Source organism: Dermacentor silvarum, chromosome 6 (genome assembly GCF_013339745.2).
Source record: "Dermacentor silvarum isolate Dsil-2018 chromosome 6, BIME_Dsil_1.4, whole genome shotgun sequence".
Taxonomy (NCBI): Eukaryota; Metazoa; Arthropoda; class Arachnida; order Ixodida; family Ixodidae; genus Dermacentor; species Dermacentor silvarum.
In genome coordinates this window covers 56,552,095-56,576,599 of record NC_051159.1, presented here as the reverse complement: position 1 = coordinate 56,576,599, position 24,505 = coordinate 56,552,095, and the positions used below count along the sequence as shown (strand labels likewise).

Genomic DNA, 24,505 nt, shown 5'->3' with positions numbered 1-24,505 from the left:
GAAAAAAAAAGTAATACAAACCAACTTCAAGGCAGACATCTGGCCCTTTGATGTCGGGCTGAAAATTTTAGGTGCCGGTTTATTTGCTCTCTGTGATTTCATAATTCCTTAACACATTTGTCACATTGAGATCCAGCTCTTGCGGGATCATAAGTGCGAAGCTCAAGTCGCCAGACGCATGGCTATAAAGAATACGCTGTTCGTAGCAGCACGTGACACATTAAGACCCAACGTAATGCCGAACTAGTCACTGGAAAGCTGCTGCGGTCGCTTCTAACGGTCGATGAGGGTAGCTATATGGGCTTGTTGGTATGACATCTTCTACATTGTTGTAGCGCAAGCTGAACGACAGCGAATACAGAAATTAAGGAGCATTTGGCACAGTCGCCATGAAAACAGGCGCCGCTCTGCCCCCATAGGAACGAAATTCATAAAAAATATATATTTTTTCGTGAAGGTTTCGTTACTATGCAACATTCTAATAGTTTTGAAAGCTGAAAATGAGCTTTTTCTTAACGATCATTCCCCTCAAATCAATATACAAATGCTTATTCTTGCACAACGATACTGAGCCAGTGCACAATTTTTTTGTGGCACCCATTTGTGGTGATAGTCGCGTTGCAGCCCAAGCAGAGTATTGCGATAACAGCAATGTACCCGATACCAGCACAATGCATATGCGTAGCGAGCAGCTGGGAAGCGTACTTTCGTATCGCAAGACATAGTGAAACCTGAGACAAAGCGATATGAGCCACTGACATTTTACCGTGCTTACGAATTTTATTCATCCCTCTCAAATGTGCTTGCTTGGAGCAAGACAGGAAAGGGTGTTCACATTTTCTCTTCTGTTGCTCATTCGAATAAATTAGAGGTGAATTGTTTCTGAAAAGGGGAAAAGAAAAGAGTACATTATTAGACACCGGACACAGAAACCGTCCTTGAAACTTAAGACAGTACAAGCGACACGAATGTAAGAATTACATGTACCTCCCTGGGTCTATTGGACAATGGGTAAACTAGTCTACGCTTGCAACGTTACATCGAAATCAGGTGTTACTTTGAATGATGAAGAGACAAAAACGCAACTATAAGAAAGTACAACGCTGAAGTGATTCATAGAAGCCGAGCCGTAACCTGCGCACAGCACCGTGCAGTTACTTATCGGAGCTACAAGGGCGGTTTTCATTGCATTTACTTGGCGTTTACATAACCTCACCTAAGGACTTCAAGTTTCTCTTCGTGAACGGAGTTTCTAAGTAATTCAAGTGCAGTTTACATGACTCCTGCTGTGCTGTGGCGAATATCTTCATAAGCAAAACACACAGCACTTGGTACTTTTGATTTATCGTACTCTCTATAAGACATGAACCAATGATGAATTACTTATGTGTTGCACTTAAAGCAGTTTGCCTATTACTATACTTAGACCAATACTATAGTGGAAGTAACTAAATATGCTGCACGATAAAAAAGAGGCTGAGCTGTATACTTACACTTCTTCTTGCGGAGAAGAGCACCGTAGTGGAAGGGAGAGCCAAGGCCGTAGCCGTAGTTCAGGCCGTAGCCGAGGAGACCGTGGCCGTAACCGTAGTGGCCAACACCGTAGCCGAGGGTGCCAACACCGTAACCGTAGACTGGGGCGGCATGGTAGGCAGCGACAGCTGGGGCAGCGTGGGCAACGGTGGCGACAGCTGGGGCGTGGTGGACGGTGGTGGTGGAGACAGCTGGAGCAGCGGCGTAGGTGGCGACTGGGGCGTGAGCGACGGTGGCCACAGCTGGGGCGTGGTAGGCAGCGGTGTAGGTGGCAACTGGGGCAGCGACAGCGGTGGCGACTGGGGCGTGAGCGACGGTGGCCACAGCTGGGGCGTGGTAGGCAGCGGCGTAGGTGGCCACTGGGGCGTGGGCCACAGTGGTCACAGCTGGGGCGTGGTAGGCGGCGAAGGCTGGGGCAGCAGCGTAGGTGGCCACTGGAGCAGCGACAGCGGTGGCGACTGGGGCGTGAGCAACGGCGGTGACAGCTGGGGCGTGGTAGGTGGTGGCGACCTTGGTCACAGCTGGAGCAGCGGCGTAAGTGGCGACGGCTGGGGCAGCGTGGGCGACGTGGGCCACAGCTGGAGCGTAGCTGGAGTAACCAAGGCCATAGCCGAAGCCACCGTAGCCAAGACCGTAACCGCCATAGCCAAGACCGTATCCGCCGTAGCCGAGGCCGTAGCCACCGTAGCCAAGGCCGTAGCCGAGGCCGGTGTAGCCAGCGAGAGCGCTGGTGGCGAGAGCCAATAGGACGCAAGCACGGATCTGCATAGTCATAGGTTTCTCTTTTATGCGACCGTCCTTGAAACTTATGAACATTGAGAGCGAAACAGGGCCCAAATTCAAAAACCTTCTTACGCTGGGATTGTTCGTAAGAGAAAATTTCAGTCAATCCTGTTGCTGGACATATAATTACCGAAGGTGGCGGACCAATGGGATGGAGCACTTACGAACAAAGAGCTTCGTGAATTCGGGCCCAGATTACAACGTAAAATATGGATTCGTCTTGAGGAACTGAAACATTGCTTTTATTTGATCGAGTTCCTTATGTGAATGCGCTCAATAAATGAACAGAAGGTAGCGTGTTTTCGGTCATTCAAATTTTTTAGTTCTCTGATATTCAGTATTCTGTTCAGTATGGCAGCACCTAGACTTCACTGAGCTTTGGTGCTGAGTGAGACACGGGTAAATTTACTCTTGGGTGCTAGGCTATTGAAGTAGCATTGAAATTTATGTTTCTAACAGTACGTTTGACTAGCGCTCGTTACTTATTAGAAATGACAATTTAAATTTTAGACAGCTGCTTGTAATCATGATAGCAGTTCAGTAATTTTGCCACCGTGCACATCATTTTACGGCGTCATACAAAAAGAATTTATCACAAGGACACTTAAGTCTGAAATAATCATTGCATGGTACCTCGCTACACAAAAAACTTGAGCACAAGGTGGCTTACCATGATTACTTTAGAGCTGCTGCTGAGCCAACTGCTGACTGTCCTCAGTTTTGGAGCCTTTATATAGGAAACATCCTTCCTTGAAACCGTGGACACGTGATAAGGAAAGTAACAAAATCATTGAGATTTCAAGAATTTTACTCATTTTGTTATTCCTCACGTGTCCGTAAAGAATCAAACCCAAAGCGCTGTGATACGTTCTACGCGTTTTGAACTTCGAGGGATGCCGCGCCCTAACCTTGACAAGGACTCCAGTGAAGGAAAGGGTAATAAAGTGAGACGTGCTGTTCAGCGCGTTGCGCAACCGGGCAAGGGCACGTCGAATCGGGAGCAAGTGAAGTGCAGTAAACCGGCATCACGCAACGCAAGATAAGAGGGGAAACGCAAAGAATTAAAATTTAATTTAGCATTAAGCATTAAATAAATGCTTATAGAAGACAACGGCAGGGCGGTCAGGCAGCGTCGTGTAATGCAGCTTCGGCTTCGCAACAGCTGCTGCATCTCAAAGGGGTTATTACTACATAGTGTGGTAGGGTTTGCCGAATCTATTTGACGGAGATCTTAGCGCCGCACTTTTGAGTGCTCTTGTGCAATACAATGTGCTTCGTTGAGATCCGTTAGCATGTAAGTAAATTTTGTGGTAATTTTGCTGCAGGGATATTTAGAGCCTGTACGTTAATAGAACTGGAGCGGCAAGAATGACCCGCATATTTGCCGAAATAATCCCTCAGTAACACTATTTGCTGAGGTGCGCCGCTAATCCTAATGCACTGCCGAAAAATAATGTTGTCTTCATAACGCTGTTATTAAAAATTGTCACCCAACATTTATAAAACAGATGTATACCTTAAAGCGATGTCCCTTTCTTGAATGGAGTCTGTAATTACTTTAATACAGGCTAACCTTCCATGAAATGAGCTGGTATACTATTGTGTAACATTGTGTAACAGTGTAACAGTTCGCGCTGTTTTAAGCAATGCCGCTTGAGAATTCGGGACGCATCAAAGCAAAAATCTGCTGCGTTTGCTTCCCGGCTGGTTTCACCAAATTGTAGTCTTTTTTTTTTTTGCTGTCCGACGTTCTTTTATAAAAATAGTTGCACCCACCAATGTATTTATCGAAGCTTTTTTTGTTCATACAAGATTATCTGACAATGTGATCTTCGATGCATTCAGTGCTATGCCGGAATCTCAAACCTCATGGACCTTTACTCTTGAACCCATGAGTGTACTAATATGTGGTACACTTAATTCTTTAGGCTGGCAAATTTTGAAATGAATATTTAGGTTAGCAAAGAAAGCACCGACATACTGAGAAATATATGGTAAAAGCCACTAATTTATCAGCTGATATCGTGTCAGACTTGAAGGCAGGTACAGTAGAACCAAAGAGCTAGTGTGCACGTCGTCTACATTCATATATCATGCCGTCGACATAAAACAACGAAAAATCTGTGAAAACTGTGGTACAAACACGAATACCCACATATTTATGGGATAAAGTACACGTTAGTTGCTGCCGAAATTATAGGTCGTAAGGGAGAACCTAGTTTGGTGCTATCCAAATATATTTCTATGCTCCGGCATACTCTCCAAATAAACACAGTATTTCTTGGCAACAATCTCTTCAGTTCAGGAACTGTGCTTTATGTTCCTTTATCACGTGTAAAAGAGGAAGCTTTAGCTCTGGCCTACATTCGATGCCGCCTATTGAAATGCTTTTCAGGGATAACCCTGAGTCCAGTTCTCTTTTCTCAGCACACTGTTTTTCTCAGCATCTGTTTCTGTCTTTTCTCAGCATCTGTTTTTTCACAAAGACTGATCCACAACGGAATGTATCAAAAATAAACAGAAGCTCGAAGTTTACAAATCCGTAACCCTACACCGAAAAAAGCTATCGCAGTTCGGTAAACTGCATCCGTTCGAGCATGTAAATCGAACGAAATTGGTACACTTATGTACAGCTACCGTCCATTTGTTACAACGTTTACAACGGTTTTGCAAAAATTTCATGCAGAAACTAGTAATATATTGCATAGGGGTGTATATTATATCAATGTTGTAATCTTTTTTCTTATGCAACATTAAGGTTGTGGTCCCACTCCGGCGGCACGAGCCCCCCGTTTTCAGTACTTTTGGAGACACCCAGGCGGCTCTTCTACTTAGGATATGAAGTTGCTGTATAAACCATAAAAAGCTTAATTCTTGTAGATTCGAACTATATATAATATAAAGACATTGACTGATGTGATTTAGAAATAAGTGTTCAAAAACAAGCATGAGATACATGGTTTTTGCGAACTATGTCGCAGTTGTGACCATACTGTAACCAACAGTTCCGACAGCCGTTTCTATAAAAAAGTCACAGTTTCGCCCTAAGGGTGAAGCAATGAATGCGATAGCAACACAGCAATGTCATACGAAGTAAGGTGAGCGGCTTTGGTAGCAACAACACGCAGAACTGTTGTCGACGCCATCGGCGTTTTGCCCGCGTTAGCTCAAAATGCGTGCGGCGTTGGTGACTGTTGCTGGAGCCTCTGATATAAATAGGCACTTGGTGCCTCAGCTAAACGTCGCCTCCCTTCCCTCCCCCTCCCCCACGGCCTCTAGCGCGTCTGAAGAAGGCGCGTTTGCTCTACATATATGGTGATTGTAAAGGAGAAAAGAGACGCCTACTTCTGCAGCCCTTAAGCGAGCACGGCGCAGAACACGCGTTTGTTCTCCGCCGCGCGTTCACTCCCCGTGAAAGACGCGCCCCTCGCGCCCTTTCACTCGCACATACAGCGTTCGGCGCGCGGCGACGATTTCATCTCCAAATGACGTCATACGGAACCTCACGGCGACGGCGACGGCGACGCCGACGCCGACGGCAGAAATCTGCTTTTGAGTGCCCATATAATTGCTATCGCAATAAAACTAATTTATTCTGGGCAAACTTGTGCCCGTGAACTAAAGGTTGTCACGCAACAAAAGCGTCCGTCGAGCTTCACTTCTTCCAACCTCGTTTTCCTCTTTGTCGCCTCCTGTCGCGTGCCAGTCGTACGATTCTCGCGCACTGGCCACCGGTTACTCGGCACCGGCCCAGCGTTGTCTTGCGGTGCTTTGCTTGACGCTTGAGGTGTGGCGGCTCTTTTAAACACAGTTAGGATGTGGCGGTCGTCTTTGGTCTCGCAATGCTGGCGGCAATATTTAGAAGAAACTGCGCACTTACTGCATTGCGGCTTGCTCTGTAGCTTTAGGACATATTTATTTAGTTCCTAGACGTAGCAAAATAATTTTGAATTTTTACTTTTTGGATAACTTGCTTTTGAAAATTGCCAAATATCGCAATATTCTGTTGTGAACAGCCCGGCAATTACATGCTCAAGGAAGCTCAATTTTGAATAAAGTAGAGGTCAAGGAATTTCCATTTAGGACGCAAAATTCATTTATGTAACTTTATTAATTTTCTAATAATGCGGCCGAAATTAGGCAATATTTAAAGTTCTGGTTTTATTTTTGCCCATTTCTGCGGGAAGGTACTAAAGCTACGAAGCTGCGGTTTAAAACTAATAAAGCTACATGAATGAAATTTAGCGTCCTAAATGGAAATCCCTTGAACTCTACTTTATCCAAAATTTAGCTTCCTTGAGCATGTAGTTGCCGGGCTGTTTACAACAGGAGATTGCGATATTTGGCAATTTTCAAAAGCAAGTTACCCAAAAAGTAAAAATTCAAAATTATTTTGCTACGTCTAGGAACTGCATAAAAATATGTCCTAAAGCTACAGAGCAAGCCGCAATGCAGTAAGTGCGGTAGTTGATTCTAAATATGGTCACAACTAGGACACAGTTCGCAAAAACCATGTATCTCATGCTTGTTCTTGAATATTTATTTCTAAATCACATTTTTCAATTCCCTTACATTATATATAGTTGGAATCTACAAGAATTAAGCTTTTTATGGTATATACCACAACTTTATATCCTAAGTAGAAGAGCCGCCACGGTTACACCAAAAGTACTGAAAACGGGGGGCACGTGCCACCGCAGTGGGACCACCACCTTAAACGCAGTTTGCTGAATATTTTTGTGCTTTTTATTATAAGTAACACAGTTGTAAACTTGGTAGACTCGTTTTTATTACAGCGAAAGCTCTACTACGCCATGTCTCGCAAGGTCATTCATCACGTAGCAATGACCTTGAGCCGCCACAGCTCGTGTTTCCGTTTATGTTACTTCAATATTCCTACACACATACACTATCTACTTCTATACTGACGTCGAGGAAATAAGCTAAGTGAAGGAAACACTAAAGGATGGTGGTAGAAGTTATAGTCATGATCATAACTCAGCAAGAATGACAATGAACCAGAGAAAAAATATTAACGCTCAAAAAACAATGGAATGTGTTTGGATGTGGTACTAAGTGAAGGAAAAGGCTAAAGGTTTATGGTCGAAGTCATAGCCGTCAGCATGACTAAGGCTTTCGCCTTAGGGTCTCCTAGGCGTAGAGAAAGGGTCTCCTGAGGACTCGTGACATGAATGTCATTACTGCGTGTCATGTAGGTCATGAAACAGCCGCCTACGTCTTGGTGCTCTCATGGTCGTTTCGTTAACTTGCTAGGCTCCCCGCACACTGCTTCACATAACATCGATTCTCACAGGGCGTGGGATCTGCCGACTTTTTTAGTAGTTACACACACTAACACAAATAATGCGAAAGATGTCACAACTACATAGTCAATAATGAAGTTACGTGAGACTAACCAGTTCAGTGGTCATAGACACAAACAGGTGCTATATGGTCACCCATTTATAGTGCAAATATGCTCTGCATTGATGACAAATTCTAGTAAAGGTCACACTTTCAAGTAGTGATGAGATAATTCCAGTTGAGCAAATATTTTGCAGATGCACCTCGGCAAGTATAATAACTTTAAAAGCCCACTGTAAAGGTGGGTGGCACAAAATAAGCTAATAGGAGGCCACGGCAGGCTGGCAAACTTCAGCGTTCGCACGCATATAAATGCGAAATTTTCTGAAACTGACCGCTCCCAAAAACCTACTTTGCCCAATTCGAAAATTGAGTTGACCCACACTTAAAACTGACAAGGCCCACTTCCAAAATTGACTTGGCCCACCCTCAAAATTTTCGTGGCCACACACCCAAAATATTGACTTTGATCAATTGGAAAATTGAGTGTGCTCACGTTTAAAACCGACCACTCCCAAAGCTAACTTGAGCCACTACGCTCCGGGTGTGGATCCCCGCTGCCCCGACTGCGGCGAGGAACGGTCCACATTGAACCACATGCTGTGGCAATGTTCTGCGTTGCTCCACTCGCCTTTCAACAGGCAAGAAGACGGGGAAGAAGCCATCAAGTGAGACCACCTTCAAGTCCAGCTTCGCGCTGTCCAAAGGGCCTGTGACAGGGCTGAAGATCACGGTCTTCCGCCCCCGGTGCAGGTGCAACCCGCAACTACGACAAAGTAGTCCCCTAGGACAAAATAAAGTTTCTTGTCTGTCTGTCTGTCTGGCCCATCGCCAAAATTTGGGTGGCCCAAGCTCAAATTGACTTTGCCCAATTCGAGAACATTACCAAGAAAAAAGTATCGCGGGGAATAGTCAGAATCTTTTCACATTCAATGCACGTAAGGAAACTTTAGGCGCCCCTGTAACTTTTTATTTTGGTTAATGTGGGGAACTTCACAAGAGCTTTCTGGATGTGCTTTTTGACGCGTTTACGTATATATGTAGTGTTGGTGTTTGTTTTTGTCACTATGCATTAGTTTTTCGGTCTCCTAAGCACAATTATGAACACACGCGAGTGACTTCGATGAAAGCTTACACAAAAATGCAAATGATAAATTTATTTGTTCTTCTCACTTTCTCTATTACACTTCGTCTTAGCCTTATCTATCATACAAGGGAGACGAACCTGACTCTTCCACTTCAATCATGACAGCCCCTAAAAGAAACCTTTTTACGCTGACGATTCGGAAACTTATTTCGCACATGCGAGCACAATTTGCAATGCAGATATAAAAAGAGATTACATGAGTCAGAATCCATGAAATTTTTTACATCGTTCAAGATAGCTTAAAGTTCTGTGCAGCCCTAGGTTACTGGAATCCAGTTACAGCTTTGGGAAGCGTAACAAGGCTAAGCGTAACAGGGAAACCACGGCAGGACAGCCTTCTCTGAGCACGCTGTGCGGCAGCGCACGCGCACGCGCACGCACGCACACACGCGCACACGCACGCACACACGCACGCACGCACACGCATACACGGCTATCACAAAATAAAAAATAATAAAAAAAGTAAACGTTGCAACCAACACCAGGCAAGGGAAGCATTAGCGGAATTAAAATGAGTCACATTGTAGCGAGGGTAGGAGATAACAACTATATTCGCCCGGGGTTTTTTTTTTCAGCTTCACTTCTCGTGTCCGAGCGGCAGTCGCGGTCTACTAATGCAGACATCTGAGGAGGGACCGGCTTCTACGCTCACGCATGCATGTATGCATAGGGGTGCAAATGCCTCGTTGTTACTGAAGAGACCCTGGTGGTCGCAGTCGTGCTCGTGTCCCGTCCTCAGGCATTCTGCTGAACTTGGCATTCTCAGGCATTCGGTGGCGATCCTGAATACTCACCCATAGTGAACGCGGCGCGTCGCAACAATAGTGGAACGAACAGTCCCCAGCTTCGGTACTGAGAACAAAGCGGGGAAAGTACATAAAACGCAAACAGAAGCTGACATGTCATCCTTGGCAGTTGGCATTGAAGCGTAAAAAAATGACTAAGAAAGGAAAGAAGTTCTGCGACAACATCTGCAGCCGAAAGGACAGAGATGTTTCAACTTTTTTGTGCGCACCGTAGTGAGCTGAAAGTAGTGTAAGAAAATATTCGGAGATTTTACAGCCGTTGTGGGCTCATTCTAATAGCCGTTTCGGTAGGCGTTAGTGTCTGCCGCCGCCGCTTCCGGTGTCAGTTGCAGCTATCGCCAAGAATGAGAGAACAAAAAATACCTACTTGCTGCCGCGATCGACCTCGGGCCCACTGCACGGGGAACAGTTTCTCTGCCACTGAGCCACGCCAGCGCTTTTTTTTTCCTTCATAGTATTTATTACGAATAGAAAACGTACATGCGTTAGGCATTTACATAGTAGCCAAAATTGCTATAGCCGCGTCTAAAAGCGCAATACAAACACTTCACAGTAGAATTATTTCTGTAATCAGTTATTTAAAAGGGAGACAAAAGGATACACTGCGTCAACAATGAACACCAGTCCGGTTGGAAGCCTCCTTGATCATAAAAGTTTTTCAGTAGTGAAATCATCCGAATGAAATGTGAGTGCGAAGGTTCTGCATTCCCATCTAACATGCGAGTTTTCCATAAACTCTCCAACGCCATAAGTAGCAGCATGTCAAAAGGCACATCTTCACTTTTAGGTGTGCATAAGATATCGAGTCGTATAAGGATCTATATAAAGATCATTTTAAAAGTCCTTTAGAGAACGTCCCAAAAAATATGGCGTCTTTGCTAATAATAAATCAGTGTTCTATAGTTTCCCGTACATTGCAGAGACAATAGTTAATCGAAGATACAAAAATGTATTTCCCTTTTAACCAGGCTTTAACAGGGGTGCTATGCAGGATGTGCCGAGTTTGGCGAAACTCGGGATCTGCACGAGCTCTGGCGACGCCCCAAGATGAAAGAACTAATGGTAACAATACAAAGTTTGTCCCTCGGCACGCCTCCAGTTTCATTGGTTTATCTAGATTCACTCTGGGTGGCTATCATTCCTTGGGCGTTTCCATATGAGCGGTCGACAAACTGGGGCTCACGTGATCACACGGTCGGTGCATGGTCGTGCCTACTTTCACTTGTTTGTCGTTCCACCGCGTGCATTACAGGCACAAGCAAGTTATAAAATAAATGCATTTAGTAGAATAATATTAGTCATATTAACGTGGGTTATACGCATTTTTAAGTTTACAAGATGTACACCGAATGTGTATTAGACTAATTTGTAGTTTAATACGTTTCGCGTTATTCCACGAGGGGACGCTCGCCCTCCTCTTTTTTCCTCTGAATTGGATTGGCCCGGCTCGCTACGTGCTTGCGCTAGCATTTCCGAGCACTGATTGGTGCGCGCTTGGTTTTCGCAGTGGGCTTTGAACAGATCTCTCGTTGCTCCTTCTCTATCCTCTGGATTGAATTGGTGCGGCTCGCTACGTGCTTGCGCTCCCATTTCTAAGCACAGATTTGTATGCGCCTGGTTTTTACACTGGGTTTTCAACAGATCACTCGTTGCTCACGCTAAAGTAAGGCTGCGAGAAGAAGTGAGCGTCGGCTGCGCAGAAGTGGTTTGCCGCGCGCCAACCGTGTAAGCACTCGCGAATACCGCAAAACACTCATGCAAGGGTAAAAAAAAAAACACCGCATATCCACGGGGTGAATGATGATGAGTGGGCGAAGCTCCGGAGGGAATCATCGGTAAACCGTGAATCTTCCGTGTAATTCGCCCAGTCTCGCCGCAATAAATCGAACGATTGACTTCCACCAATGACACGCGCCATATGTGACGTCATTCCTATTTTATAACAGCGCCCTTCATTATAATTGCACCATCCACCGCTTAAGCGGACGCTAGCACAAACGCGTTAGAAACTTGCAGTACTCTCTAGTAAGGGGGAGAGGCCACAGCGTCTTACGCAGCCGTTTACACATGCCGGAACGTGCACCGCGTTTGCCGACGCCATCACATGACTGCTGAGAGAGTATTGACCCTTTTCGCGGCACTCCAATGAGTGCTGCCATGTTTGATCACGTGGTGACGCGTCCATTGCTTGCCTCAGCCGCCTCCGTTGCCTCCGCGTTTACAATGCAAGCGCGTGACGCCGGCGCGGCGCAGCAAACCTCTTGTTTCGACGCGTATCGTAGACGGTGATTGCGTGGACGACACGAAGCTTTGGCCACAGCTTTAGAGGACATGTAAGTGCTTTCAGAGCTCATTAGGCCTTGTCCAAACGGTGTGAGCAGCGTATACGATGCTTGTACTAAAAGCGGGGCTAGAAATGTATTCCAAGCTGTCCAAACTTTCCGCTTATGAATAAAATCTGGATCAGTGCGCTCTGCATTCTTTATTAGGCCAACATTTTGATTCAGCCGCTTGTCATATTTCTGACTCAGTAAAGTTGCTCGGTGCGGCCACTATCTGATTGTTTATTTTCAGCGTAATCATTCGCGGGTGTGCTCTGCTGCGATAAATTTGTTCTTGCTGCGCACAAAGCTTAGAATTTAAATGTTCTGTACTTTGCGGTAGCTCGCAGCAAAGACGTATTATCGCTAGTCCCTCGCTTACTCTGTGGACCGTCACAAAACATTCAGCTTCCAACATTCGTGTCTTGTCGGTGTAGTCGCCGTCACTCATGCTTCGGAACATTGATTCAAGTGTGCGCCTATTCACTCACACGTTGGCGATAGGGTGGGCGCAAGTTTTCGTGCGAGTAAGGGTGGATGTGTGTAGATAACGTGCGGGAAACTTACTATGCCAGTAAGTGACACTACTTCCTTTAGTAACGAGCGGTACTCACTCCCAAGTGACGACGTACCGGAGTTCAAGTCCTTTCTTTGGAGGTTAGCTATACAGCGCAGGCAGATGAATTATCGTTTTTTATCCTTGAGGAAAGCCATGCATCGCGAAAGGCCGGTAACATAGGCAGTCCTTACGTAGCAGCGGCGACACAGGTTGATTCCATTCATTAATATGTGAATCACTATTTAAGCAGCGAACTACCTCACACGTCTTCCCTTTATCGTTACACATTTTGCAGTATGAATTGGGCACAGTGCATTAGCGCACACCCAGTTGCACTTTCGACAGCTGATCGCACAGTAGCAGGGTAGAAAGAGTAATGGTTTCGTATTCGTGCGCATTCGCTGAGGCAACGTATGGCTCGCGGCCTCAAGAGCCATCTCGTTCGTCTAGAGCAAACTGCTCCGCGAAAAGGGTCAATAACCCCCGTATTCATAAACGCTCCTCGACTTGAACTTGACTTGCCACCGCCTTCAACGCGTTTCGAACGCGCTGCCCAAGGCGGTGGCAAGTCAAGTTTAAGTCGAGGAGCGTTTATGAATACGGGGGTAAGGCGGAGAGGTCACAGCGTCTTACACCAGCTTCTTACACGGGCCGTAACGGCTTAGCACAAACGCGTTAGAAACGTGCAGTCTTTCGTTAATGTTGGGTATTTATTGTCCTCGTGGTGCGTGTGTCCATGTGCGCTTCGTGGCGTAGTGGTAGCTCCGCGCGTTCGGAAGCGAGGGGTCCCTGGTTCGATTCCGCGCTACGGACACAAATGTCGGAATTTTTTTTCCCTAAAAGTAGACGTGGCTACCTACTACGACTACTACTACTACATACTACAGAGGAGGGACAGACCCACACCCTAAGGAGCTTCGCCCCTAAAAATGAAATCACAGCATATCCACGAAGTGAATGATGATGGGTGGGCGAAGCACCGGGGGATCATTCGGGTAAACCACAGCTAAGGACGAGAGATAAAGAGAGCGCGCGTCGGGAACGAGAGAAAAGGAGAACGCGCGTCGGGAACGAACGCCCTTGTGCACCGCAGCGCACCTAGCTACGGACGAGAGAGAAAAACGCCGTTAGCGTTCTCCGGAAGCCGGAAGCTGGCTTCCGGAAGCGGAACCGGAAGTGGAAACGGAAGCGGAAGTTGGCTTCCGGTTATACTATACATATACATATGTATGTATATATGCGTATACATACATACATAGCGATCTCCATGCCAACCAGAGCTACGGACTTCTAGTGAACACTTCATAAAACTAGATGCGGCGTCTCTTTCAAGTACTAGGGTGCCTACATGCAACGCCGTTTGAAAACGGCGTTGCATGTAGCACCCTACAAACGGCATTGCATGTATGCACCCTATCATGATGATGATGATGATGATTTATTGGCATCCCCTTTGAAACGGGGCGGCGACAATAGTCACTAGGCTCTATTAATCATACTATACATGTTCTTTATCTTGCATTTTTGTATACCTATCATTATTTTTCTTTTTCAAAAATTTACCTTGTACCGCTGCCTATGATTTTAAGAGATCAGGTCGCATCCATCTTTTCCCTACTTTTTTTCCACCAGTACTCTAATCGTCTCTTGCTGATCTCTACGGCTGATCTGTTTATGTTTCCTTCCACTTTAAACCCAAGCGCTTCTGGGAGTTGCACGTTACCTACGGTTCTCGCTGGGTGGATCCCGTCGCATTCCATTAGGATGTGCTGAGTGGTCTCTGGATCTTTACTGCAGCATACACATGTCTCATCTAATTCCGAATATTTGTTCCGATATGTTTTCGTCCTTAGGCAACCGGCTCGAGCCTCAAATAGCAAGGCACTGCCCTTTGTGTTATCGTACAGATTTTCCCTTCTAATTTCTTTCTTCTCATTCTTGTAAATCTCCATTGTCCTTTTCGTTTCCATTCTTTGCATCCAATTCACGGTCTCTATTTCTCTCACTTTCTTTCTGATGATCCCTGGTTGTCTATTTACAGTTTCGATTATCCTGTACTTGGTTGCCAACTTCCTTGACCTCTTCCTCCATTCTGTGTCCACGCTTTTCATGTAGAGATACTTGTGCACTTTAGCCGCCCATTTATTTTCATCCATGTTCCTGAGCCTTTCTTCCGCGCTACGGACACAAATGTCGGAATTTTTTTTCCCTAAAAGTAGACGTGGCTACCTACTACGACGACTACTACTACATACTACAGAGGAGGGACAGACCCACACCCTAAGGAGCTTAGCCCCTAAAAATGAAATCACAGCATATCCACGGAGTGAATGATGATGGGTGGGCGAAGCACCGGGGGATCATTCGGGTAAACCACAGCTAAGGACGAGAGATAAAGAGAGCGCGCGTCGGGAACGAGAGAGAAGGAGAACGCGCGTCGGGAACGAACGCCCTTGTGCACCGCAGCGCACCTAGCTACGGACGAGAGAGAAAAACGCCGGAAGCGTTCTCCTGAAGCCGGAAGCTGGCTTCCGGAAGCGGAACCGGAAGTGGAAACGGAAGCGGAAGTTGGCTTCCGGTTATACTATACATATACATATGTAGTATATATGCGTATACATACATACATAGCGATCTCCATGCCAACCAGAGCTACGGACTTCTAGTGAACCACTTCATAAAACTAGATGCGGCGTCTCTTTCAAGTAACTAGGGTGCCTACATGCAACGCCGTTTGAAAACGGCGTTGCATGTAGCACCCTACAAACGGCATTGCATGTATGCACCCTATCACGTACGGACACGCAACGCCATCTATTGAGCAATTCATAAACTAGAGGTGGCTACATACTACTACTACTACAACTACAGAGGAGGGAACACCCACACCCTAAGGAGCTTCGCCCCTAAAACTCTCATTGACTTTATGCTGTATGTGCGAGTGAAAGCGCGCGAGGGCGAGGGACGCGCGCTTTCACGGGGAGCGAACGCACGGCGGAGAGCAAACACGACTTCCCAGGGGAAAGGGAGTGGTGTACGCGGAGGGCATCGAGGCACCCTAGACTGTGTGGACTGTGGGTGTGCGTGCCCACTTTCCCACTGCGGTGCATGGGCGCAGCCCTGCCGGCCTCTGCCGCCGACTCTCTCTGGGATCTTGCCCGCCTCTCCCCTAACAGTGTCGACAACGGCGTTTAGCCATTCGTCACGTAGTCAGCGTTTTGACAGCGGCTGTGTGCGATCACACAAACAACGCGCACAACTGTTGTCGTCGGCGGCGGCATTTTGCCCGCGTTCGCACCGAACGCGCATGGCGTTGGTGACGTGTTTATGAAGAACGTGCCGACCTTTGGTGTACACCCTATGGCGGTGTACCGTAGCGACCATAAGACCATGGTCCCTGTGCTCACTGGACAAATGAAAACCACCGCATCATATATATTTCTCATTCTTTAATAGTTCAAATCACCAATTACACCATCACATCCTCATAGTCATAACTGGAAATACATAATTCCCACCATAGTACAGCTTCGCTGGTCTTCCACCCCCATCCCAGTGGAGGGGCTGACAGTTTTTTCTTTCTTTTACTTTGTGATGTACCTTCATATTGTCTAGCGCCGAGCGATGGCTTCTAACAACCGCAGGAAAGGGTCTTTAAGCTGAGTAGCCCGAGCGATCCGTGGCTTCTAACAAACTTAAGGAAGGGTCTTTGCAGCGCACGTGGCCGTTGACTGCCACCAAATACATCCCAGGTGGGGCCCCAGCACCGGTGCAGTTACCCTGTGCCCACCGCTGACGAGGTGGCGCTTCACTTTTAGGGGCGAAGCTCCTTAGGGTGTGAGTCTGTCCCTCCTCTGTAGTAGTAGTAGTAGTCGTCGTAGTAGGTAGCCACGTCTACTTTTATGAAAAAAAATTCCGAAAGTTGTGTACGTAGCGCGGAATCGAACCAGGTACCTCTCGCTCCCGAACGCGTGGCGCTAGCCACTACGCCACGAAGCGCACATGGACACGCGCACCACGATGACAATAGATACCCAACATTAACGAAAGACTGTGCGTTTCTAACGCGTTTGTGCTAGCGCGTTACGGCCCGTGTAAGAAGCTGGTGTAAGACGCTGTGGCCTCTCCGCCTTACCCCCGCATTCATAAATGCTCCTCGACTTGAAATTGACTTGCCACCGCCTTGGGCAGCGCGTTCGAAACGCGTTGAAGGCTGTGGTAAGTCAAGTTCAAGTCGAGGAGCGTTTATGAATACGGGGGCTATACTCTCTCAGGAGTCATGTGATGGCGTCGGCAAACGCGGTGCACGTTCCGGCATGTGTAAACGGCTGCGTAAGACGCTGTGGCCTCTCCCCCTTACTAGAGAGTACTGCACGATTCTAACGCGTTTGTGCTAGCGTCCCCTTAAGCGGGAGATGGTGCAATTATAATGAGGGGTGCTGTTATAAAATAGGAATGACGTCACATATGGCGCGTGTCATTGGTGGAAGTCAATCGTTCGATTTAGTGCGGCGAGGCTGGGCGAATTACACGGAAGATTCACGGTTTACCGATGATTTCCTCCGGAGCTTCGCCCACTCATCATCATTCACCCCGTGGATATGCGGTGTTTTTTTTAACAATAACTTTAAATTTTTTTCGTGTGAACGCCCATGATGGTGTCCACAAAGTGCATGCTGTGGTTGACAGTCTCCCATTGTAGATTTAATTAAATTATGGGGTTTTACGTGCCAAAACCAGTTCTGATTATGAGGCACGCCGTAGTGGGGGACTCCGGAAATTTGGACCACCTGGGGTTCTTTAACGTGCACATAAATCTAAGTACACGGGTGTTTTCGCATTTCGCCCCCATCGAAATGCGGCCGCCGTGCATTGTAGATTGAGGCATAGCCCCGTTAGCATCCACTAAATTTGGGATACAGTTGCATGCGGCCAATTCGTCAGTATGAATAATGGTCCCCAGTTGAACATTGGCTGCAATAATGGCACCTAGCTTCGCCGTCTTTCGTCGGTCGGCCTTGAATAGTCGCAGCACCCCTCTGGTCGCGCCGACCGTGCCGAAGACCAATGGGCCACCATCTTTAACACCGTCGTAATTTTGGGGGCTCGGCGGAACGTTGCACTCGATTGCAATTTTACTCGCCGTGAAGAAGGCAGTCGTCAATTTGCGCTATGTTCCCGGGGCCACCGATGGGAGGTCGCGCCAGCAGCTCGTCCCTTGTGACCTCACGGGGGTAGTTCCTCCAGTAGGCGATGGCGTGCTGCTATAGAGGAAATAAGTCGCCAGTCATCTCCTTCAACAGCCATATGTCTACACTTTTGCTCACGCAGTACGTGAGCCAAATAATTTGCCGCCTGGAGAGGTGGTCGTTCGGACGGCCGAGGTGGTCCGTGTTGGCGAAGTAGCTTCCTTCGCCCCTCTGCCCGTGCAGGGCAATGGTGCCGTGTAACTGCGCAAAACTGCTTTCGGCACCTGTTGCACCTGAAGGCAGCCCGGCGTCCATTCTGAGTCTTCCTTATAATGTGACCACTTCGCCTTCGCAGGCTGGTTGGTCCAGGTTGAACCCCAGGTGCTCGCAGGTGCCCCAGTACTCCGATGACGCCGCCGGACCTAACCTGGGGCTGGGGCGCGGTGGATCGACGAATAGCGCTTGAAGCCGGAGATAGCCGAAGCGATCGCACGAACTTTTCCTCCGCAGCCTAGTCACACCAGTCTGTGCTCGGAAAGCATATATTGATCTCCACGCTGTCTCCGCAGACGAGGGCCTTCGCCTAACTCGTCACAAAGCCAGCGCACTGACGTTTTCAAAAGGCAAAAATGACGCTTAAACTCTACGTCGCTCATGTAGGTGAACGGGTTAAGACGGTCATATTGACGATTTCTGCCGCTGGATGCGATGACACAGGCTGCTGCTGCCGCCACCATGTTCGAGAGTTCAACTCGAGGGGGGTTTCGCGATGTACGAGTTTGACACAAGTTCGCCTGTCAATCAAAACAATAGGTCACGCCTCGCGCGAGGCATGTAACTCATTTGCGCGCGCCTACCACGGTTGGGCAACCCCAACATATTTTTCGGCAAGAGTGACGTGGTGCGGAACTGAGAGGCATCCACAATCTTGACCGCCGAAATAAAAAACGCACAACGCACTGTCATCGGTGATGTACTGAGCACCACTATCAAAAACAAAGCGTCGACTTTCGCTGGCTTATGCTTATATCTTCTTAGGCTGTGATGGCCCCGCAACACGGTTCATTGTCTGCAGTGTGGCGGCGTAGAGCAAAGCATATAATTATGTGCATGCCACTGTAGCTGCTTGCAATGTGTCGATGCGCCGTGGTGACGACGATGCTGAGCAGTGCGCAGTGTTTTCCAACGCCAACGTATCACAGCTGTCGTTTGAGATGGCTGCTCTGTCATCAGTGATGTATCGGAGCCGCACTGGCGCAGACACGGTCAGCGTCGAGAAACGCTCGTTTTTCTAGACCCAGTGCGATGGTATTTCTTCATCACAAGCACGGCACACTAAACAGTTATAACACCTTCCTGCGTTCGAAGTCTAATTCTCTTACTGCACACAAGAGCCCTCACCGGCCAAAATTCGACTGCTGCGCCGCCGTTACGATATCCATCTGCGAAAGCTGTTAGCTCAGTAGTATAGAGGCAATCGGCAAGCACATCGGACTGAACACACTCGAATTCTGCGTACATGCGCACGGAGGCACCTTCACTAGCCAAGCGATGACAAGCGATGAATTGTGTCGTTGGGCAGCATGCTGTTCTTTCCAATCAGAGATTTATACACCCTCCCAACCCGCCCCCCTGCCCCCCCCCCTGCCCCCCCCGAGGATCCCTACACCCCTCAAAAATTATTCCAGACCAATCCCCCCCCTCCCCTTCCCTGTTACCAACCAGCACTCATCCTGAAAAAACAAATTACGCCGATCCCATGCACAGTGGTAATCGCTTTAAGAAATCTTTACTTTTGGCAAGGTGGACGCTACGTAGGCCTAATTTAATTTACAGACGGTATCCTGGAGAGCTGGCTCTACCTCGCTTGCCGTGCGAGGTAGAGAGAAAAACAATGTTCCCTACTTTGTCATCAGCTGCAATGAAGATATTGCTGCTTCCCGTAGGAACTGCTGCCGTTGAAAGAAGCTTTTCCACCATGAACAGGCTCTTAACATCAGATAGATGTCACATGACGCCGGCCCATGTAGGCGCGTTGATGAAAATTTCTATCGAAGCTCCAAGTATCCCCAATATTAGGAGCGCAACAGATCAAGAAAAGGGGGAATACTTGCAGTTTGTGGACCAAGCCTACGTGATGTGGGCCAAGAAACCACGTCGGGTATTGTAGATACGTGCGAGGTGACACGGTGCAACTGTATAGTTTGAGTAGTCCCAGAGTTTTTTTTTTTCAAAATTATTATTTCGAGAATGTGGCTGCCACGGTTGGCCTAGTGGTTTCTTTGGATATTGTACGCACCGGATTGTAGTGGGCATGATGCGCATATATACTTTTTGTTGTTAGTTATATTTTAACTGTGTTGTTTAGCGTATATGGCTGCTCCGTGTCCAGTGTGCTTAGTTCTTTTTTTTTCTCGTGGAAAATATACTGTACTTAGTTTTGGAAACGTCTCCACTTTGTTCTATCCAAGACTTGTGGATTAAGAACTTGCTTCACTTTGTTCTGCACAGAAAAAACGCATAAACTTTGTGCAATGAAACAATAACTCTAAACGCTGTCCCTTATATATGTTCTTTCAATTTTCAAACGTGGTGAGCGAATGATATGGGTGTTTAAATATAGCATTGACTATATAATCCCACAAAACGAGGCACACGTTTTGCCCTTCCATACAGCATTCGTGTGCCTGCCTGTCTTCACCTTCGCTGTAATATTTTTTATTGCGTGACAACATCAGCTCGACATGCACCAACAAGGAAAAACTTCCTTGTAACATGTGGTCTTATGTGCTTGCTTAATATCCTAATTAGTGTACCTCTGGTAATTAACAGCGTCTCCGTCAAAATTTGGTAGAGAAAAAGCGTTCAGCCTTAAATAAAACAACGTGGTAAACCGAGCGCTAACCCCTCGAACCTCATGATCCCCTCACCCCTCTCCTTTCGCTCAAAAAAGATATAACCAAGACTCGTGTAAGCACGTCATATCCAGGTAAGCTGATGTGTAGCGATCGGTATAACGGAGGTTAAAAAAGCACATCAATAAGGTATTTATACTTATTTTTTCGTGAGACAAAGAATAAGTACTCATTTGAGAACCTCAAAGCACACTGAGAGGTAGAATTCACGCATGAATCCTTGCAAACATGGACGTGAAGCAAAATTTTCCGAAATTACTAAATTTGGTAAAACGTCGACGAGATTAACTTGCAAGAACGCCCGAAGTAATGGGTGAGAACAGTCTCGAAAAAAGACGAAATGAGACACTATTTGTCTAACATACAGGTGATATGCACGCGATCTGAAATGCGTGCCGCGTAGTGTCGATGTGTGCACACTTTGTGTTGCAGTTGCATATTATTACACTCAGTGGCATGCCAAGTATCCCTTCATTGGTAGATAGACAAGGTTTGAGAAACAAAAAGAAGATTACGGAGATGTATACAAAAATGCTGAAATGAAAAACATCTATAGCATACCTGAATAAATCAAGCAGGCTAGGGTCTGTTTGTCACCGCCCTGTTTCAAGGGGGATGCCACAAAATTATCATATCCCCATGTGACAACTTGACATTCGCGCCACGTAGCGTCGATTCGTGCAAATTTCGCACTGCAGTTGCGTTGTATTCCACCAAGTGACCCGCCGTGGTTGCTCAGTGACTATGGTGTTGGGCTGCTGAGCACAAGGTCGCATTTGGATGGGGGCGAAATGCGAAAACACCCGTGTACTTAGATTTAGGTGCACGATAATGAACCTCAGGTGGTTCATATTTCCGGAGTCCCCCACTATGGCGTGCCTCATAATCAGGTCGTGGTTTTGGCGCATAAAACCCCATATTTTTTTTCCACCAAGTGTCCCGACATGTATAGCAGTTGCATGTAGCAGTTGCAAGTTGCATGTAGCTGTACCTGGTCAACTCAAGCATGCTAGGTGACTATTCGTCACCGCCCCTTTTCAAAGGGGATGCAAATAAATTATGATCACCGTTATCTTCAACAGCACCGCATTGTACCATGGGTCAAGGGATGTGACATGTGCGCCGCGTAGTCTCGATACCTGTGTTTACTCTGCGGTACACGTTATGGCGCCTCCTCACAAAGTACGAACCCTCTGGTGCGTGCTGCCGAAAATTCAGCGCCTGTGGAGGTGCTCCTTCACCTTACGTTGTGACTGTGCTGCATGTGCCGCTTTGTTCACGGCAGTTGCAATGGTTCAGACAGACAAGGGCATGCCAAAGCATGCTAGAACACAATGACAAAGGCCATTTGTCCTAACTTCTCTCCCAGGTGGCATTTATTTCGGATAAGTCTTTTTTGAGAAGAATAGCATGACTCCTACTACGGGCACGTTTTAACATGGAAGCGTAAATTTCTAGGCCATTTGTTTCTCTAGATCCCACATTCCCTGCAGAATAGCATATATGGGAATACAACCCACCAGACAATCTGCGTGTCAATAACCTGTTCTTTGTCTCTCTTTTGTCGTATTTACTAAACTTTTCATGTATCTTTTGCTGTCACCTTACCGTGAAGTGGGCCAATGGAGCAATCGTAACTTCTTGAAAAAAAAATACGATAACTACTTCAAGGTAGACATCTAGCACTTTGATGTCAGGCTGAAAAGGTGCACGTTTATCTGTATCTGACAATTCCTAAACACATTTGTGACATTGAGATCCAGCTCTTGCGGGATCATAAGTGCGAAGCTCTAGTCTCAAGGCAATTAAGAATACGCTGTTCGTAGCAGCACGTGACACATTAAGACCCAACGTAATGCCGAACCAGTCACTGGAAAGCAGCTGCGGTCGCTTCTAACGGTCGATGAGGGTAGCTATATGGGCTTGTTGGTATCACATAATGTACTTTTTTGTAGCGCAAGCATAACGAAAGAAACAACAGAATTTAAGGCGCATTTGACACAGCCGCCTCTAAAACAGGTGTCGCACTGCGAAATTGGGCATAATTGAAAAAAACAATTTTTCGTGAAGTTTCTTTACTATGCAACATTATAATCGTTTTGAAAGCTGAAAATGAGCTCTTTCTGTAACGATCATTGCTCTCAAAACATATCTACAATGCTTATTCTTGCACAAAGATACTGCGCCAGAGCACAATGTTTTTTGTGGCACCCATTTGTGGTCATAGTCGCGTTGCAGCCCAAGCAGAGCATTGCGATAACAACAATGTACCCGATACCAGCACAATGCATATGCGTAGGAGCCGCTGGGAAGCGTACTTTCGTATGGCAAGATATAGTGAAACCCGAGACAAATGGATATGAGCCACTGACATGTTACCGTGCTTACGAATTTTATTCATCCCTCTCAAATGTCCTTGCTTGGAGCAAGACAGTAGTGGGTGTTCACATTTTCTCTTCTTTTGCTCCTTGGAATAAGTTAGAGTTGAATGGTTTCTGAAAAGGGCGAAAAGAAAAGGGAACAATGTTAGACACAGGACACAGTACGAACGATTCGAATGTCAGAATTACATGTACCTCCCTGGGCCTAGAGGACAATGGGTAAACTAGCCTACGCTTGCAACGTTACATCGATATCAGATGTTACTTTGAATGATGAAGAGAAAGAAACGTAACTAGAAGAAACTATAACGGTGAAGTCATTCATAGCAGCGGACACATAACCTGTACGCTGCAACGTGCAGCTACTTGTCCGGGCTACAAGGGGAGATGTAGTGCCTTTACTTGGCGTTTACATAACCTGACCTAAGGACTTCAAGTTTCGCTTCTTGAACGGAATTTTTAAGTAATTCAAGTGCATTTTCCATGACTCCTGTTGTGCTGTGGCGAATATACTCATAAGCAAAACGCACAACACTCGGTATTTTTTTTAATTATCATAGTCGCTAGAAGGCATGAACCAATGATGAATAACTTCTGTATTGCACTTAACGCAGTTTGCCTTTTACTATACTTAGACCTATACAATACTGGAAGTGAATAAATATGCAGCACGCTAAAATACATACTCAGGTGTATACTTACACTTCTTCTTGCGGAGAAGAGCACCGTAGTGGAAGGGAGAGCCAAGGCCGTAGCCGTAGTTCAGGCCGTAGCCGAGGAGACCGTGGCCGTAACCGTAGTGGCCAACACCGTAGCCGAGGGTGCCAACACCGTAACCGTAGACTGGGGCGGCATGGTAGGCAGCGACAGCTGGGGCAGCGTGGGCAACGGTGGCGACAGCTGGGGCGTGGTGGACGGTGGTGGTGGAGACAGCTGGAGCAGCGGCGTAGGTGGCGACTGGGGCGTGAGCGACGGTGGCCACAGCTGGGGCGTGGTAGGCAGCGGTGTAGGTGGCAACTGGGGCAGCGACAGCGGTGGCGACTGGGGCGTGAGCGACGGTGGCCACAGCTGGGGCGTGGTAGGCAGCGGCGTAGGTGGCCACTGGGGCGTGGGCCACAGTGGTCACAGCTGGGGCGTGGTAGGCGGCGAAGGCTGGGGCAGCAGCGTAGGTGGCCACTGGAGCAGCGACAGCGGTGGCGACTGGGGCGTGAGCAACAGCGGTGACAGCTGGGGCGTGGTAGGTGGTGGCGACCTTGGTCACAGCTGGAGCAGCGGCGTAAGTGGCGACGGCTGGGGCAGCGTGGGCGACGTGGGCCACAGCTGGAGCGTAGCTGGAGTAACCAAGGCCATAGCCGAAGCCACCGTAGCCATGACCGTAACCACCATAGCCAAGACCGTAGCCGAGGCCGTAGCCACCGTAGCCAAGGCCGTAGCCGAGGCCGGTGTAGCCAGCGAGAGCGCTGGTGGCGAGAGCCAAGAGGACGCAAGCACGGATCTGCATAGTCAT

At 47.3% G+C, this 24,505-nt stretch overlaps 1 protein-coding gene across 1 annotated transcript; it reads right to left on the bottom strand.

Annotated features, from left to right (window-relative positions):
* Window positions 1-767: 767 nt before the first annotated feature.
* LOC119456671 (shematrin-like protein 1) lies at window positions 768-24,505 on the bottom strand. Its single transcript, XM_049669011.1, has 5 exons — window positions 23,701-24,505; window positions 9,622-9,679; window positions 2,987-3,065; window positions 1,494-2,295; window positions 768-882 (listed from the first exon to the last, which is right to left on the bottom strand). Coding segments are annotated over exons 1-5 (1,746 nt in total). The 3' UTR covers window positions 768-880.

Bases quoted from the DNA above. Each gene is read 5' to 3' on its own strand.
- LOC119456671 (XM_049669011.1), bottom strand. From the start codon at position 24,505: ATGACTATGCAGATCCGTGCTTGCGTCCTCTTGGCTCTCGCCACCAGC. The intron at 9,680-23,700 runs GTAAGTATACAC...CTTTGTTCTCAG, and splicing joins TCTTCTCCGCAAGAAGAAGT to TACCGAAGCTGGGGACTGTT. The intron at 3,066-9,621 runs GTGAGTATTCAG...CACGGTTTCAAG, and splicing joins ACGCGCCGCGTTCACTATGG to GAAGGATGTTTCCTATATAA.